At 51.1% G+C, this 15253-nt stretch overlaps 7 protein-coding genes across 7 annotated transcripts; 3 read left to right on the top strand and 4 right to left on the bottom strand.

Annotated features, from left to right (window-relative positions):
- Positions 1 to 275: 275 nt before the first annotated feature.
- Positions 276 to 1889, top strand: C8Q69DRAFT_504088 (hypothetical protein; the record flags this gene model as incomplete). The annotated part of the gene is made up of 2 exons (XM_028632562.1): positions 276 to 600; positions 670 to 1889. The coding sequence occupies 2 exons, from the start codon at positions 276 to 278 to the stop codon at positions 1887 to 1889; spliced, it is 1545 nt and encodes a 514-aa protein (XP_028487067.1).
- A 1673-nt stretch (positions 1890 to 3562) lies between these two features.
- On the bottom strand, positions 3563 to 5994 carry C8Q69DRAFT_135606 (putative DNA 3'-phosphatase Tpp1). Its single transcript, XM_028625358.1, has 9 exons — positions 5691 to 5994; positions 5462 to 5628; positions 5282 to 5394; positions 4905 to 5213; positions 4714 to 4841; positions 4446 to 4585; positions 4273 to 4333; positions 3926 to 4071; positions 3563 to 3842 (listed from the first exon to the last, which is right to left on the bottom strand). Exons 1-9 carry the CDS (start codon positions 5785 to 5787, stop codon positions 3678 to 3680), a joined length of 1326 nt encoding a protein of 441 aa, XP_028487066.1. The 5' UTR covers positions 5788 to 5994; the 3' UTR covers positions 3563 to 3677.
- A 208-nt stretch (positions 5995 to 6202) lies between these two features.
- C8Q69DRAFT_441615 (putative RNA polymerase II mediator complex subunit Srb5) lies at positions 6203 to 7088 on the bottom strand (the record flags this gene model as incomplete). The annotated part of the gene is made up of 2 exons (XM_028628764.1): positions 6203 to 6524; positions 6598 to 7088. 2 exons carry the CDS (start codon positions 7086 to 7088, stop codon positions 6203 to 6205), a joined length of 813 nt encoding a protein of 270 aa, XP_028487065.1.
- Positions 7089 to 8283: 1195 nt separating this feature from the next.
- On the top strand, positions 8284 to 8713 carry C8Q69DRAFT_441614 (hypothetical protein; the record flags this gene model as incomplete). Its single annotated transcript, XM_028628763.1, has 2 exons — positions 8284 to 8359; positions 8427 to 8713. 2 exons carry the CDS (start codon positions 8284 to 8286, stop codon positions 8711 to 8713), a joined length of 363 nt encoding a protein of 120 aa, XP_028487064.1.
- Positions 8705 to 9367, top strand: C8Q69DRAFT_135612 (hypothetical protein). Its single transcript, XM_028625359.1, has one exon. The coding sequence runs from the start codon at positions 8953 to 8955 to the stop codon at positions 9313 to 9315; it is 363 nt and encodes a 120-aa protein (XP_028487063.1). The 5' UTR covers positions 8705 to 8952; the 3' UTR covers positions 9316 to 9367.
- On the bottom strand, positions 9343 to 10968 carry C8Q69DRAFT_455386 (putative 3-oxo-5-alpha-steroid 4-dehydrogenase). Its single transcript, XM_028629772.1, has 2 exons — positions 10521 to 10968; positions 9343 to 10433 (listed from the first exon to the last, which is right to left on the bottom strand). The coding sequence occupies exons 1-2, from the start codon at positions 10632 to 10634 to the stop codon at positions 9420 to 9422; spliced, it is 1128 nt and encodes a 375-aa protein (XP_028487062.1). The 5' UTR covers positions 10635 to 10968; the 3' UTR covers positions 9343 to 9419.
- A 131-nt stretch (positions 10969 to 11099) lies between these two features.
- On the bottom strand, positions 11100 to 15158 carry C8Q69DRAFT_455383 (putative ubiquitin fusion degradation protein UfdB). The gene is made up of 7 exons (XM_028629771.1): positions 14958 to 15158; positions 14207 to 14895; positions 13920 to 14130; positions 13404 to 13859; positions 11765 to 13352; positions 11557 to 11706; positions 11100 to 11494 (listed from the first exon to the last, which is right to left on the bottom strand). Exons 1-7 carry the CDS (start codon positions 14985 to 14987, stop codon positions 11388 to 11390), a joined length of 3231 nt encoding a protein of 1076 aa, XP_028487061.1. The 5' UTR covers positions 14988 to 15158; the 3' UTR covers positions 11100 to 11387.
- Between the last annotated feature and the right edge of the window lie 95 nt (positions 15159 to 15253).

The raw sequence follows: 15253 nt of genomic DNA, 5'->3' as shown, positions 1-15253 counted from the left end.
TCTGCACAGTCTGGAAGGTGCGACAGAGCGGTTCTTTGGTGTTGTATCTGCCCGATTTCTCAGGACAACTGCACACCGCAATCTCGATAATTCTCCAAACCCCCCACCGGCTACTTGCACTGATTCACCGCCACGTATCTTGCGATCGCTGCTCCTCAAGTCAATCCAGCCACGGGACAATAATGAAGAGCCCGTCTCGCTCATATTAACCGACAACACCCCCATCCGTGTACCTTCAGACGTCATCTTGTACCACGACGCGTGAAGAGCACAATATGCTAAAGCTGAGCAACTTACTGGACTCCAAGAGACCTTCTTACGGTGCAGAGGCAGACATCGATTCTTCTCAAGCGTATCCTTCGCCGCAATCTTCGTTGTCCGTCACCACATCTGCGCCGGTGTCACCGGCTGTCTCTCTCTTCTCTGCCAAAGGCCACACCAAATTCTCCAGCTCGGTGTCCTCATCAATCTCGTCCCCGGCCATGGGCATGTCCATGGAGAGTTCCGGCTCTATATCCGGCTCCATGAAAACGCCATTGACAGACCTTCAAGAAGAGCCTATCGAGCGCGAAAGCCGGGAGCTTGAAGATGATTATTTCAGTAAGTGATGCGCCTCGAGACACGGAAGTTCCCTCTGGGCCTGTTTACTGATATCTTGCTTCTACATAGAACACTTCGACGACTATCTATCAACTACTCACACGGAGGAGATCTCTACGATTGATCCGGACGAATATGATCTGACGGACACAGCGTCACATGTTCCCCATTCCCCGAAGAAGCGCCGCGCAGAGAGCATGTCTCCCAAGGGTCTCTCGCGTAGCATCAGCACGCGCCTCTCGACCATCTCTGCCCGTTTCAAAGGAAGACAAGGTTCTGATGGCACCGTCTCGGAGGACTTGTTCGGTGACAAGATTCTCTCGCGAGAAAATTCGGCCGCATCATCCATCTTCAGCCCAGCAATCAGTCCCGGAACGAGAATCGATGCCCAAAACCCTCCCTCCCCTGCCAGGACGTATTTTGAGGAGCGATTGAGCCAATCGAGTGTCCAGCCGATAGATATCGGAAAGGCGAACTGCCAGAACATTGACGAAAGCGAACCCCAAGCGACCACTCCTCTTCTCCCGCCCTTCATGGGCAGCTGCCCTCCACACCACCAAGATTCCTCGGCTATCCATTCGCCTTTGCAGTCGCCGTCGGTCGCAGACGTGACGGAGGAGTCGACAATGAGTCCAATTCTGGATTCACGGCTGGCGAGTCTACCTTCTCCACCACTGTCGAGCAAGCCTTCTATGGTGTCCATTAGTAGACCACGAACGAACACGATGCGGACCGTGTCAGGGGATCTGATCATGGCGGATCCGAATGACGAGTGGGCGCATAAGCTAGGACATGCTAACTTCACTGTCCAGCCTGAGCCCTATATCCCGGAGATTTGCGACCTGGAATCTTTCCAGCAACTTCGGGCGGACTGGGAAGTTGCACGATGCAACTACGCAAAGCACCTGGTGCGTACCGGCGAACATTACGGAGTCACCTCCAAGATCTACAAACTCACGGAGGAGAAGTGGGAATCTATCGATCGTGAATGGAAACATAACCATGAGGCAGTGCTGGCCGAACTGGATTCCCACGGCGGCGCAGGTCTGGGTCTGACGATGTCCAATCTGCATCCGTGTGAAACTGTCAAGATTCCGCGTCTCCACGATAATGAGAAGTTCCCGGAATTGGGCGATGAGGAGATTGTTGGACCGATGACCGTGGCTCCTGCTGTGCGCAGCCCATCACCTCCACGAGCGAGGTCACAACGAAAACGCTCGTTCTTCAAATTCCTCCAGGATCTTGTCGCAAAGTCCTACCCTTCTGCTGTCGCCGCCACCCGGTCATAAGAGACTGGGTGGAACTGGAGGGCTGTCGATATGTACAACAGCTGTTGACATATGCTCCTTGGGCGCATCAGACTTGCTTCAACGCAAATGATCTCTTACAACTATCTATGTTGATAATGACCCGTTATGACGATTAATCCTGCTGCGGATACGACTCACGCGCGTTACATTCCTTTGACGAATCACGTTCATTATACCCACACTCTCTGTCATCAGTGTACTCGAACCATTGTGAACTTATTCCTGTTTGACTGGCGCCCTATATCTTCTTATTTTTCTACAGTGCATCCAGAGCAGGGAATATCGCTTTGACAGCCAGCCTGTTTCAAGAGCCGGGTCTCCGACAAGCAGCTTTCGCAAGCAGCTTCCGCGGACAGCCTCGCGCACAAACCTGCGCCAATACGCCCGGTCTCTTGTGTGTTCGCTTCTTCTGTACATTTATACCCGGAACCTGGAGTATCAGACTCGGTTTTCCATATCTCATTTCTCTTGCATCTGCTATAGATTTGTCATTCCCTGTATTGAGCGACTGGGCGTCGGGAGAAATGGAAAATCAGGAAAGGAAAAAAGTTTCCATGTCATATTGTGTACCATTCTATTCACATATGTACTCTGGCGACGAGGCCACCAACTAAAGGACCGAGGCAGCCCTTGGTACCTGAACATTAAGTTAATCATCATACGTGATATCTCACTCTGTCTGGCTCATCCTTTGTTTCGAGGATGTATATTATATTCTAGTCATCATAGTCTAGTTTACAACACCAGTGTTAAATTAGACCCAGCTGAGAAGATAACCGGAAGCATCCATCAATATACTAAATCGTATTACTTGCGACGATCATATAACAAACATAACACGTAGTGGCTGTAACTACCCCGGCAAACATAGTCGTCAAGATACAACAGATCAAACTTTCAGGTACCACGCATAAAACTAGGATCATCCCTTCACTTGCTTCCCATTCCCCGGGGCTCACGGATACCTCGTGTTCGGATGTCGTGTTCCACGGTTCTCGTCGCGGAAGGATCCTAGACTCCTAGTTACCTAACTACCCGTCGGGATAATAATACGAACAGGTCCGTTTTCAGATCATGATTAATAATAATAATTTTAGGGAACGTGGACTGGTTTCTCCATTAGTCTCTTCTATTTGTCTATTCTTGTCTTCTATCTTTTTTGTCTCTCTATTATTATTTTTTTGGGGGGGGACTGGGGATGTCGGTGTGTTGGGGATTGTGATTGGATCGGTAGAAGAAGCAAATACCGTACGGTGATAGTACTGATTAATCAAGTATTATCTGATTCTAACCTGGGGATGGAAGGGAGGGAAGGGGATGGTATGTACATTGTTTTACTACTCTACTATCTACTACAACTACGGTAGGGTATGGTAGGATATAGATGGAACAAGCACCATGTGTCTGGACTTTGTTGTGGAATGAGGTACCTAGATCTGGGAGTTATATTGAGGAGTTCAGTTCATGATTTGAATGAAGCAGAGAGACTCGTAGTTGTAGTTCTTTCGTGCTCTATGGGAATCAGTTTCATACCGTAGGGAAAGAATGGCGTCCCAGACTGAGTGACATGACTTTTTTCATCACATAATATATTACATGGTACATGCATGCGACTAAAGCTCTTTTTCTTGAGAGATTAAAGTCTTCCGATTAATGGGGACAGCAACTTGAAACCCCCTCCTACGCCGAGATCCTGTTTCTCGACGCTTTTGCGTGGACATTAGTGGAATCATGGAGATGATGAATGCGCCTGGTGAAGGAAAATATTCAGATCCAGTACTGACGCCATCTCTTTTTCGCTTCCTCGTCACCTTCAAAGCGGAAATCAACACGAGTGATGTCTTGGAACCCTTCGGAGAGGTCTGGGGGTCGGAAGCGACGGGCGAAATCACCGAATGCGATGCCAGGGAGGAGTGTGCGGGATTCGGGGTTCTATTTGTCCGAATGTATCAGCTTTACTTCTTTCTGCTGGCCTTCATGTCTAAAAACACAAAATGCGACGGGTTTCTACATACCAGATCTCGATTTGCTGCGCGCACAGCGTCGTTATGTCGGCACAACTCGGGCGGTGAGGTGAAGTATACAACACGGATGGGGATCTTATGCTGCCGCGCGATCTCAGTCCAGTACGCTCTTGTCTCCAGGTCCGCGTTCGTGTTATCTGGCAAGTTGCATGTGGTTAGCGCCCCGCGGATTTATGCTTGATGTTGATACCCGAAAGCTACCAGCCGTATGTACATGACAGAGAACGTGGGGTGCACGGATTGGACATCGGGGTGAGCGTAGTAGCACCGGGCGAACCGACGATAATGGCTGCAGGATCCAATCGAAAATACAGGGCACTATAGGTAGTGTTACATACCGACTGCAACGGATCTTCCAGCAGCAAGATGCTCCTGAGCGACCTTGATGCATTTCTGGCGCTGTACGGATAGTTAGCTTGACGTCTATCTGCCGGATCAGTTCGCAATTATGGAACAGATGCAAGCAGGAGCTTTGAAATGGCAACCAAGGACGGGAATGATCAACGCATACGGTCTTAAGAATATCCTGGTTCACGCGCTCGTAGCCAAGAGGCTGCAGGTACTTCCAATAGAATGTCGACTTTCCGGCTCCGGGACTACCGCAAAAGATGACTAGGTCGAGCGGGTTGCGCTTCTCGAAGGTCACTGGTTCTATAGCCCGCGCTGTAAGCTCGACTGCATATGCATGTGATCGCACGTTGAAGAATACATAAATACGAAGTCTGTCTGAGTGATAGGACTTCACACATGTGAGCCGAGGTGGATGAAATGCAACTTACTAGGACCACTTAATTCCTCCTTGATATACACTGCAGGGTCGAACGCTCGTGACACTGGCTCGGGCGACTTCCCCAGAAAGAACTCTTCTGGCGTCTTGAATGTTATCCCGATGTTCGCAGCGAAGTCCCTGAGTAGCATCGGTCAGTATGTGCTTGCGCTTCGTACTTCCCATCCTGTCCGCAGCACCTACCGGTCACAACTGGAGTGGTCTCCCGGTCGTCCAGCTGCATCTCCGATGAAGAAAGAACTCTGGAGGTCCAGACTGTCGTCGACGTCGAGATCGTAATCCTCCACCAACTCCCTCCACATGCCCATTCGCGGTTTCCTGTATTCGTCATATTGGGTAGCTGCGTAAAGACTGAGGGGCACATCAAGTTGTCGCATCACGGCCGTGGCCTTCTCCTTGAATGTTGTAAGGCTCTTGGACTCGCTCCGACCACCCTTGATCTCCTTTTGCAGACTAATCTTCTTCTGGTTCGAGACGACGACGACTTGGAACCTGGTTCGATATTAGCCTGTCTGTCCACATCATGCCCGCTATAAATCTAGCTTCCACCTCAGACACACCCATCAGCATTGAGCTCCTTTATCTTCGTAGGAACGGTAGGATGCCACCACTTCCAATCCCTGGCATCGCGAGCGAATCTGTTCCCGGATGCCGTCGCTATCAACGTAGAGTCCTGCATCAAATGTATCAGCTCGTGTGAACGTGCACCCTGAACCGACGAGACGAAAGTAAACTCTTACAAAATCGAAAGCTGCAATCTTCCGTCTTGTTCCGGGTTCCGTGAGTCGTTTTTCTGTCGGATCAGTAGAGTATCTCCCAATGATGAGGCTGTTGTTGAGGATCCTCCAGGTGATCTTCTCGGGTTTCTTTTGTGAGGCGGGAGTGAAGAACGAGGCGACCGTCTTGCCTGAAGCTTTAGTTAGAATCGTAGTTCCAGTCAGATCTCTGTAAAGTATCCAGTCAACTCACTAGTGGTCGTGGATTCGATCTTTCGCTTTACTGGAGGCGGAGAGATGGACGCACGTGCGGGGGAGGCAGCCCTCTTCATACTGCCTGCCCCGGCCATTCTGAAGGCTTGGAGGGTGAGAATAGTGAATAGAAGTTCAGGAATATCTCAATTAATTCTCACTGATGAAGTCTCCGGGGGCGGTTCAAAGTTGAGGTGACGGGGCGATGAACTTCGAGCATCGGGAGTGGCTTGACGCGAGGAACGCGCAGGTGAGCTTCACGAAGTCACATGTTCTATATTGGTTGTCCGCAATGTGAGATTTGTATTGAGATCGGAGATAGCCAACCATATAATACCTCTTGTTGATACGTAGTGTAACGAAAGTAATTCTTCGTTAAACTATGTCACGAATATCATGACAAATTTCTATCAAGAGAGTTTAATTCTTTTTTTGACGCAAAAACTAATAATATCCACCGCGCTATGGGGTATCATAACCGTACATGTAAAATGTTTAACAGCCCGTTTCTTTCTATTTTACTCGCGTGTCTAGTGCCAGTCGATCTGCTTGCTCCAAGCGAACTACGGATTTGAGCTGTTCTCGCAGTCCGAAGAGGTGCTGCGACGCCATCTTCATGGTCTCCGGATTGGCACCGTCCTGGACGGTGATGGCGGCCTGGAGCACATAACCGCCACTTTTATCCAGCGGCGTCATGTCTTTGAGAGGAGGCAGCCGCCGCCTCGGCGATCTGGTGTCCTGACCATCGTCGGGGAAGTTCAGCACGCGATGCATGAAGATGACAATATCGTTGTAGACAAAGACATGCCCTTCCAGAACATACTCGGTTACAAAGCTAGCATGACGGTCAGCTAAAGACTGCTAGGAAAAAATAGTATAGATCCTGTGTATGAAAAGAGTGCACAGACCTGTAACCCCAGGCGCTCATGGGCAGGATCACATCTCCCCGCGGAAGAGTTGCGTTGGACATGACTCGCGAGGTGACGGCGGAGCGTGTCCCCGCTTCGGGGATATCCCTGAACTCGAGCCTCCACGGCTGCTCGTCAAAGTCGTACTCCAGATCGGCCGTCTGCTTCCCATCTGGCCCGAGATCCGGGGCATCTGGACCCATCAATGGCGGAGGGGTGGAACCAAAGTCGCTTTCGTGCACCGGTCCGACAACCTGGGTGTAGTACATGCCGCCATTGAGCATCTTGGTCAGGCGCTGCATCTCCGACGATTGCAGGTCCTGACTGCCCCCAATACGGGTGTTCACGTAACCCGGCTTTCGATATGCCTTGAACAGCAGACGTCTCTCCAGCCGATAACGGGGCTGCATGGCCGTCAGACCGGCCAGCTGCTGGAGCAAATCATGGTGCTGGTGCGCCGGGATGGACGCGAACAGAAGCAGTTCATGCATCGTGATAATGGCGTATCTGTGTCTCCGCCAGAGGTCCTGGAAGACTAGGTAGAAGGCGGCACGAAGGCGTCTATTCCTGTCACGAGAAGTCTACGGCACAGTCCAGATGGGTAGAAAGGCAGCAACACTGAGGTGTCGGGCGCACACCGTGTCCAGGAATCCCAATCCCGAAGGGGATGCTGTGATTTTCTTTTCCGTTCTTAGTCAAGAGAAGAACGACCAAAGGACCCTGCCGCGACGGCGCCAAGGGAGGCAAAGAGTAGTAGCCAGATCCCTCCACAGGGTGCTCACCGAGGACAGCTAAGGTAAAGACTGGGTTCTATTTTTTGATATAGGCTGCGAGCACTGGCCTGTCAGCACGGTGCCCGCAGAGTGCGGAGAAGCCTGGAACGGAGGGAGAGAAGATCGAACGCTCTTCTCCGCGCGGGGGGCCGTCGCAGATAGACAGACAGGCACAGACACCAGACACAAGACAATAATCGGAACGCGGGATTGAAGCGATCACAGTGATCTGACTTGGAGCGTGAGCGGTTCCGATGCGACCCCAGGCGTCTCTGAGAGCACGAGAATCACAAGCGTGAGCTCTAGGGCGTAATCACATCCGATCTTTTTTCTGGTTCCTCTTCACAGGCAACGAACGTTCTTCCAATGACCAGGACTGCAGCGCTTCGTGCAAGAGAGCTTGACGATGATGCGGCAGAGAGGCCGGATGGCGCAAGCAATTGATCCCCCGCGCTGCCAGGAATGCAGTCGATACTCTAAAGCGTAATAATCCAGAGGGCTATAGACTCTAGACTCTAGAGTCAGTAATTGGGTCCGCGGGGGAGAGAAAGGACATAGTTAGTTCGTCGAGTGTAGATAGGACCATAGGTACTTACTTAGAGCAAGTCCCGTCTTCGGGCCAGTCGGACCAGCACGCGGTTGTCTACGGCGGAATTACCTACGGGCCTTTACTAACTAACTTATCGCCCATCCCATTCCATCTCTTCTGTCTCTCTCTCTCTCTCTCCCTCCTCTCTCTGTCAGTCCATCAATGCTCAGTTAATACGCCCAACCATCCCGTTTTCCCACACGACGCGTCTAGCCTGAGCTTGAGCAGGGCGGACAGTGCCGGATCCGTTCTTCTTCCCGCGGAATATCGATAATTCTCTGACTCTTGCGCTCTCTCCGCCACCAAAGCACATCTCCAGCCAAAATGCACGCCACTTCTGTTCTCCGTAACGCGGCCAGAACCCCGCTCATCAGGTTCCTCGGAAAGCGCTCTGTGCCTAGTATGTAGAGGATATCAGGTGTCTGCTCAATGGAGCCCCGTCAGCGTGCTAACATAATCTCCGCCAGCCTCCGTCGACCACACTCCCCGAGCTCATCCTGCCTCGCCCTCCGGCAGCCTGCCCGACTCCTTCGTGACATATCGCGCCAAAGCCCAGCAGCACGGTCCTTTGGGCGCTGCTGCCGTTGGTGCTGGATGGATTGGCCGTCGTCCCGGTGCCGCTCTGGGCCCCGTTGAGCCGAAGGCGGGCGAGTTCTTCGACCGCGATGAACTGCCCCAGCGCTTCCACCGTCTGCCCTGGACCGAGACTGAGATCGAGGCCATCGAGACCGGCGGTGCCAGCCTGTTCAACTAGACGTGTACGAGCGATCAATCAATCAACCAATGTGTGATGCTGAACGGCGAGATGGGCGACGGTTGGGAGAGACACCCCGCGGGGGTTGATGTACGAGATGGCTGTGGTTCCGTCCAGAACGCGGACGAGCGGCGATTGGGGAGACAGCACGATCGTGGAGAGAAACGTCAATGAGATGATATCTAATATGACCAATTGCCCTCCGATTCTATCCCATCCCCGTCATCCGGCCAGTGATTATGACCCCGGAACCGCCCATCGACGCTTGCGGAGAACAACCCTCCCAGCCGGCATGGGGTCTATGTTTTATTAAGCAACCCATCTTTCTCCTCTCCCGTCTTTTCTTTTCTTCTTTGATTTCTTATTGTTTCGGTACGGGATATGCCGTGGTCTGGTTTACAACTCTCCCGATCTTACTCGTTTCAGCGCTCCCCCCGGTCTGTCGTCTTCTTCAGCTTGGAGGCAGGGGATCTTTCATTTGTGGTGTTGAATCCGTACATAAATGTTGTTATTGCTATCCCCTCTGGAAAAGCATGCGGAAGACTTGCTTGTTGCCCCTTGCTGTCCTTTTTTTGTATGGCTTATCGCTTTTTAGTTTCTAGGCAGGCGCAGAAAAGCAATCGGTTATACCATATTTCATCTACCTATCTAAATCTCTCCCTATTCCTGCTCTTCTGCCATTATCTCTGGATATGCCTCATTCCTTTCACAACCACTTAAACCACGGCACAACCGCTCCTCTTCCCTGAACACCCTCCTCCCCGAACTTCTCCACATACCACTTCCTCCCCCATCTCGCATGCGGCAACATATTCGCAACCGCATTCACCACGAACAGCACCGCCGGCAATGGCAACGGGACCTGGAACCGATCCGCCAGCGCGGCCGCTGGTCGAAGCCACGGCGCGAGCGTGATGGGCGGCGTAGCATACGAAGTTGGAATCACAGGCTTGCGAGAAGGAAACACTGCTGTACCCGCGAGAGCGAAACCGATCCATTCAAGCCACTCGAAGACATAATGCGGATAGAGGATCGAGCGAAATAATCCTCGAGTTGGCGGAATGACGTAGACCTTGTGATATTTGTTTTTCTTCCTTTCTTTTTCATTTTCTTCAGAAATAGAAGAGGTAGAAGAGGTAATGTCTTTCTTCTCCTCCTTCTCATTTCGATCTCGTTCCTCGACTCGCCGATCCGCCTCCTCTCTCCTCAACTTATACAACGTCCTCTCCGCATAAGTATTCCCCAACATCCCAATGACAAACAACCCCACACCCACAAACGGCGCATACCTCTGCACCGCATTCTGCGGACCCTCCCGCCTCAACTTCGGCCGTCCATCAACCTTCCACCCGCCCGTCACAGGCGTCTCATACCCAACCAACCAACCCGCCAAACACGACGAATTGAACCAATTAAACGCCATCGCAGAAACCATAATAAACGCATGAATAGGCGACATGCTCGGTGCCGCGAAGAACGGGTTAATAATAGCGCGATTTATATAATGAATCACATAAAGCGCAGCGACGAGCTTATTCCAGAATGGGAGAGAGGATATATTGATTGCGGGGGGCAGGGTGGTGAGGATGTAGATGAGGTTGAGGGGACCGACGATTTCCATGAGACACCAAGCGAGCGGACCAGGGAGGTTTAGACGCGAGGTTTGAAGAGAGGTTTTGCCCGCGGGGTGGTAGGATATTAGCCATTGGGTGAGTGTTATCTGCGTTGTGGTTTTTTTTCGTTAATTGATATTCATATAGTCACATACTAGGAAAAAAGAGAGAATAAATTAATTAAATTTACTCACCAATGGAAAATACTGAAATGTATTCAAGAGAAAGGCATATGCTTGCGGTGTAGGCGGGAAGAAATCCCCCAAGGGAGGAATTGAATCTAGACAAGATGAGCTGATAGATCCCATTTTGTCTTTTCTTTGAATCTCCTTTTTGGTTTCTTTTTCTTTTTCTCTTGGGTTCAATATAGGACCCTATCTCATGTAGATGGATGGATAGAGAAATCTGTCTGCTATAGGAAGCAGTTGAAACTCCAGAAGGGGCGAGTAGTTAACACTCTTATAAGTACTGTACCTAGCTAGTTATGTGGTGTAACGTCCGAGCTTCCTTAAAGCCCAGTAGGAAACATGGATGGGAAACGCGTTGGTTGAGCGGGAAATAAATAATAATACACCGCTATGCCATTTACATGCTGGTATTGTTGCTGATCGCTCACAGTGAAGGAAAGCAAACTAGTTAACTAGTTGGGATGTTCAAACCTTTAAATAATCAATCGTCATCGCCGGCGTGTCACTGCGTCACTGCAGCACGTGATGAAAAACAAATCTTTGGTGCGAATGGAAATATACGAGTACGAGTATAGCTACAGCACATGCGAATTCTACAGTCTAGCCAATTTCATATGTTCTCATCATAGCGACTATCTTCAAAGTCTAGCTCATGTAGGTCATGTTAAGTTTCCTCGTGATATGACACCCCGACACGGCCGGCCTCTCGTCAGACCCGGAACCGAGGCGCTTCTTTCAATATAGACTGTGTCTCAATGTAGCAAGTCTTGATAACAGTGGTCAGTTACAAATAGAAACACGATATCGACACCGAACTATATGCAATCCCCAAAACCCCTACCCAACGCAATCCACGCGCAGTGCGTCACTGTCTCAACCGGACGAAGTGTCCATGGTTTCGGCTCCCTGTGCCGTTTGACGATGCTTCGCTCCCTTGCGCTCCGCCTTGAAGGCCTCAATCTTAGCCTTAAGCTCGGTGTCTTAACGGACATCACGTCAGTTCATATTCTGCTAAGTCGAACAGAAGTGGGTTAGGTCTTACCTGGCGTGACATCCTCGATCTTCAGAGGCATACGGTTGAACGGATCATGAGGATCGCTTAGCAAGTGGGAACGGATCGTTGCTCGGTCAATAGTCACTCTGGAGCCGGGGAGGATGACGGGGTCTTCCATCAGCGTATAGATGAGAGGGTCTAATAACAACCGTCAGCATAATCACTTCCAGAGCGCTGAATCGTGATAAGAACATACCCAAGAACTCGTCTGGGACTTCTCCCAGGTCCTCCTCTGCCTGCTCATCCTCCTTCTTAGCTGCCTGGACTCTCTTCTGCAGTATTTCCCACTTCTTCAGCTCCTCGGGTGACTTCAAACTCCATTTGCGGAGGATCTCGGCCGCTTTCTCAAAGTTCTCAGGCTTGTACGAGCGTCCATCACGCGCAACAGCGTAAATGAAATTCTCCTTGTCCATCAAATTGAGATACACGTCAACGATCTCACTGAGAAGTGTTCGGGGGCTAAAGCCATATTCCTGCAGATTGTCGACACGGAGGTTGGAGCTCTTAGGGCCCACCATGGCGTCCAAGTTGTAGTCGAGCATATCGGCCAGACGCTGCACGATTTCCCGCATCGTGAAGGAGTCAGCCAACGCTTCTGTAAAAAGCTTAAGCATCGCAACAGTCATGTTCGTCAGCTGCATATACGATTTTGCGTTCCGCTGCGCTGCCGCAAGCTGCTCCTCTTTCTGCTGACGCTGAGCTGGATCCATCGTGCTTCCCGCCTGGTTGAGTAGAACTTGCGTGTCATGAATGGTCATGAAGGCACCAAACGATTCATCGAGCACGAATGTAACGTCATTGAGAAGCAGGTTGACGAAGCGCACGAAGAAGTCGAGGTTCTGCTGCGCTTGGTTCGACAGCTTCGTCCGGTAAAGCGTATTAGGCCAGATACATTCGATGATCTGGAAAATCTCGTACCGGATGTTGAACTTGTCAAAGAACTGCGTGTGCGTGCCAGTAAACTCGGCCTCTATATAGAACTTCATGAGAGCATGCAAAAGGTACTCGTTAGCAAAAGGCATGGAATTGAGGAGGTCCACAAGGACACCCCTAGCACCCCCGGGCCGCGGCCATGTTCCCCGGAACAGGATGGACACCAGTCCGGCTTTCAGATAGGGATTCTTGACGTATTCAGAACTCTCAAGGAACGTGATGCAGAGCATAACCAGCTCATCTCCCTCAGTAGATGTAATGATCTGGGGCATGGCCCACATGATAAACTTGAAGTTGCTAACAATGTCATCCAGGAAGTACTCCGGAAGGCACTTCCAGACGTCCGGCTGCTGCTCCGGCAGCGGTAGCTTGATCTGCTGCTTCGGAAAGTCGACGCCTGACGCCACTCGTAGCAACCATACTGCCACATACCGCATAAACAGCATGGAGCGGGCTTGCCACTGATCATCAAATAGGACACCCTGCAAGCTGTACTTGAACGAAAGACCAAGATCGAACTTGTCCTTGTACTTCTTGAGAGCTTCTTCGAATGTACGTAGTTGCATCGGGTTGTGTATCCATTTGTGTCTCTCCAACTCGAACTTTGCAATAGTGGCCTCCATCTGCCGGAGGTCCTTCTCAAGCTGATCCAACTTAGACGTAAGCGACTCGCTGCCATAGTGATGAGCAGCAACGGTCAAGAAAAAGATCTCAGTGATAAAGTTGTTGGTTCCTTCAACGGTCTTAGAATAGAATTCGTCTGAGGCATGCTGGTCAGCATTAATCTTGGTCTCGTCCCGCATGTTGACGCGGGGTTTCCGGTGAAGATAGGCCGCATCGATCCTGTCAATCTGCTCAAGTCAGATTAAAGCGTGCTGATACATACAGACGCCAGTTCTTACCTTAGTGAATCCAGCATCCATGAAAGGCTCGCAGAGGTGGTCAAGGCATGTCGTAATGTTGAACATAAATCCGTCCGACGAAACCGTCTTCGGATCAACCTGCATTGCTCGTCGCTTGTGGTTGATGTTCACCGCAGTCGCAAACCAATCCAAAACTTTCTCTCTGGCATCTTTCGACGCCCGGATTAGATGATTTATAACATCTAGTAGGTCAGAATTAAGCATCTGCTGCGTCATGCGCAGCGACCTCTGAGCTGTCAGAATATAGCCCTGGTCCCTAGTCTTCGGGGAAGAAAAATATGAAGTCGTGACACTACCATGAAGAGGGGATAGCCGAAACCACGGTCCCAACAATGTTTTCGTCTCAAACGTGGGGGGATCCTGGGTTGCATTAAAGATAGAAGACTCTGTAATAGCAGATGCGATAGCAGCATGTCGGACAAGATTCCGTAGAGCCTGCGAGCATGTGAGAAAGCGCACACGAATAGAGCACCAAGGTGTCTTGTCTTAGCTTACCATGACATAAGGCTTGTAGTCATCGTTGATGTTTTTCTCAGCAAGATCCTGGCTCAGCGCCTCCACGGCGGATATGAAAGCTGGTTTGATGCTCTCATCTTCAGGGAACCGGCGTACAGCCTCCACGAGGAAATCCATGTCAATACCTCGGTCCTCCTCTGGATCCAAGAGAAGGTAGGGCTTGAGCGGCGACTGGTCAGGGGGATCAAGTCTATCGCGTACAAAAGGCACCCGTCAGCAACCTCATCGCGACCACCAATAAACTATAAGAAGTCAATAGAACATACCCAAACATCTCCGGCATGGTAATCGCAAAGATACAATAACTCATGCAAAGGCGCCTGGCCTCCCGAATGACGTCAAATTTGGGATCATCATCACGCGACTTCTTAAAACCCTTGTAGAGCCTCGACACCCTCTTCCAGCATGGTAGCAGATAATCCAAGGGCTTTTGCCTGTCGAGGTTTGAGGCTGCTTCGAGGAGAGCCTGGTCCAGAACGGACACATCTATCCGCAGGTCTCGTCCCTGTTCCTCTAGCTCCGCCCGTAACCCGGGCAAGTAGATGAGCTTCTGGCCATGAATGTCCTGCTGCCGGTCCTCCTTCAGTGATAGCTTGAAGATCGCGCTCAGCGTACGGTCCTCAAACGCCTCCAGAGACTCTTCGGGTTTCGGTGTTTGCCGCTTGGGAGGGATCGAAGTCGACTGCGGCCGCTCAGGTACCGTCGAAATCCCAGGAGCAGGTGTTATCTTGATGCGCTTGCCATCTGACTGCTGGATATCGGGTCGCGGCGATGGCGACAGTGACGGGGGCGCACTGTGAACATTTATCTGGGGCCGTGGGGCTTGCGGCTCTTGCGGTGTTGAGGGCGCCTCTGACGGCGTTGTGGAGGACTGCTCTGAAGCTCCAGCAGCTTGCGACGAAGACTGCGACGGCGGCGCCTGTGAGGCGAGCTTCGCAAGACGCTTGTTGCGGATCTAGGCCGAGATCAGTACTGGAGAATCCGGGGAAAGCTGGTTGCATAGATTAGAGAACTGACCTTGTCCGCGTCAGAGAGTGTATCGGACATGGTCTATCAGTAATTAAGCCAGAGGCGATCGGTCACGCTTCCTCTCACGAAGGCAACCGGTGCTCAGTGATTATGTCCAGGGTCAAACTGGATGGTACGAGCCACCCAAGGGAAGATGAAGGTATAATAATCAGCTGAGAACTCGCAGGCGACATTCGGCCATGATCGTTGAGGTTCCGCATTAACTAATCGGCGGCGTTGGACGTTTCTCCGGCCGCTGCAAGAGTTGGAGGCGGGCAGCCTGAGGCCGTGGCAGTTGGTTCCTT

This window comes from Paecilomyces variotii (genome assembly GCF_004022145.1).
Source record: "Paecilomyces variotii strain CBS 101075 chromosome Unknown C8Q69scaffold_2, whole genome shotgun sequence".
NCBI classification, from domain to species: domain Eukaryota; kingdom Fungi; phylum Ascomycota; class Eurotiomycetes; order Eurotiales; family Thermoascaceae; genus Paecilomyces; species Paecilomyces variotii.
The sequence above is the reverse complement of the archived record's forward strand: the minus strand, read 5'-3'. Positions and strand labels throughout refer to the sequence as shown.

Bases quoted from the DNA above. Each gene is read 5' to 3' on its own strand.
- C8Q69DRAFT_135606 (XM_028625358.1), bottom strand. From the start codon at position 5,787: ATGGCCGGGGCAGGCAGTATGAAGAGGGCTGCCTCCCCCGCACGTGCG. The intron at 5,214-5,281 runs GTGTGTCTGAGG...ATATCGAACCAG, and splicing joins AAGGAGCTCAATGCTGATGG to GTTCCAAGTCGTCGTCGTCT. The intron at 3,843-3,925 runs GTATGTAGAAAC...TCGGACAAATAG, and splicing joins GCGCAGCAAATCGAGATCTG to AACCCCGAATCCCGCACACT.
- C8Q69DRAFT_135612 (XM_028625359.1), top strand. From the start codon at position 8,953: ATGACCCCGGAACCGCCCATCGACGCTTGCGGAGAACAACCCTCCCAG.
- C8Q69DRAFT_455386 (XM_028629772.1), bottom strand. From the start codon at position 10,634: ATGGGATCTATCAGCTCATCTTGTCTAGATTCAATTCCTCCCTTGGGG. The intron at 10,434-10,520 runs GTGAGTAAATTT...ACCACAACGCAG, and splicing joins CATTTCAGTATTTTCCATTG to ATAACACTCACCCAATGGCT.
- C8Q69DRAFT_455383 (XM_028629771.1), bottom strand. From the start codon at position 14,987: ATGTCCGATACACTCTCTGACGCGGACAAG. The intron at 14,896-14,957 runs GTCAGTTCTCTA...ATCTCGGCCTAG, and splicing joins CACTCTCTGACGCGGACAAG to ATCCGCAACAAGCGTCTTGC. The intron at 11,707-11,764 runs GTATGTTCTTAT...GGTTGTTATTAG, and splicing joins AGTCCCAGACGAGTTCTTGG to ACCCTCTCATCTATACGCTG.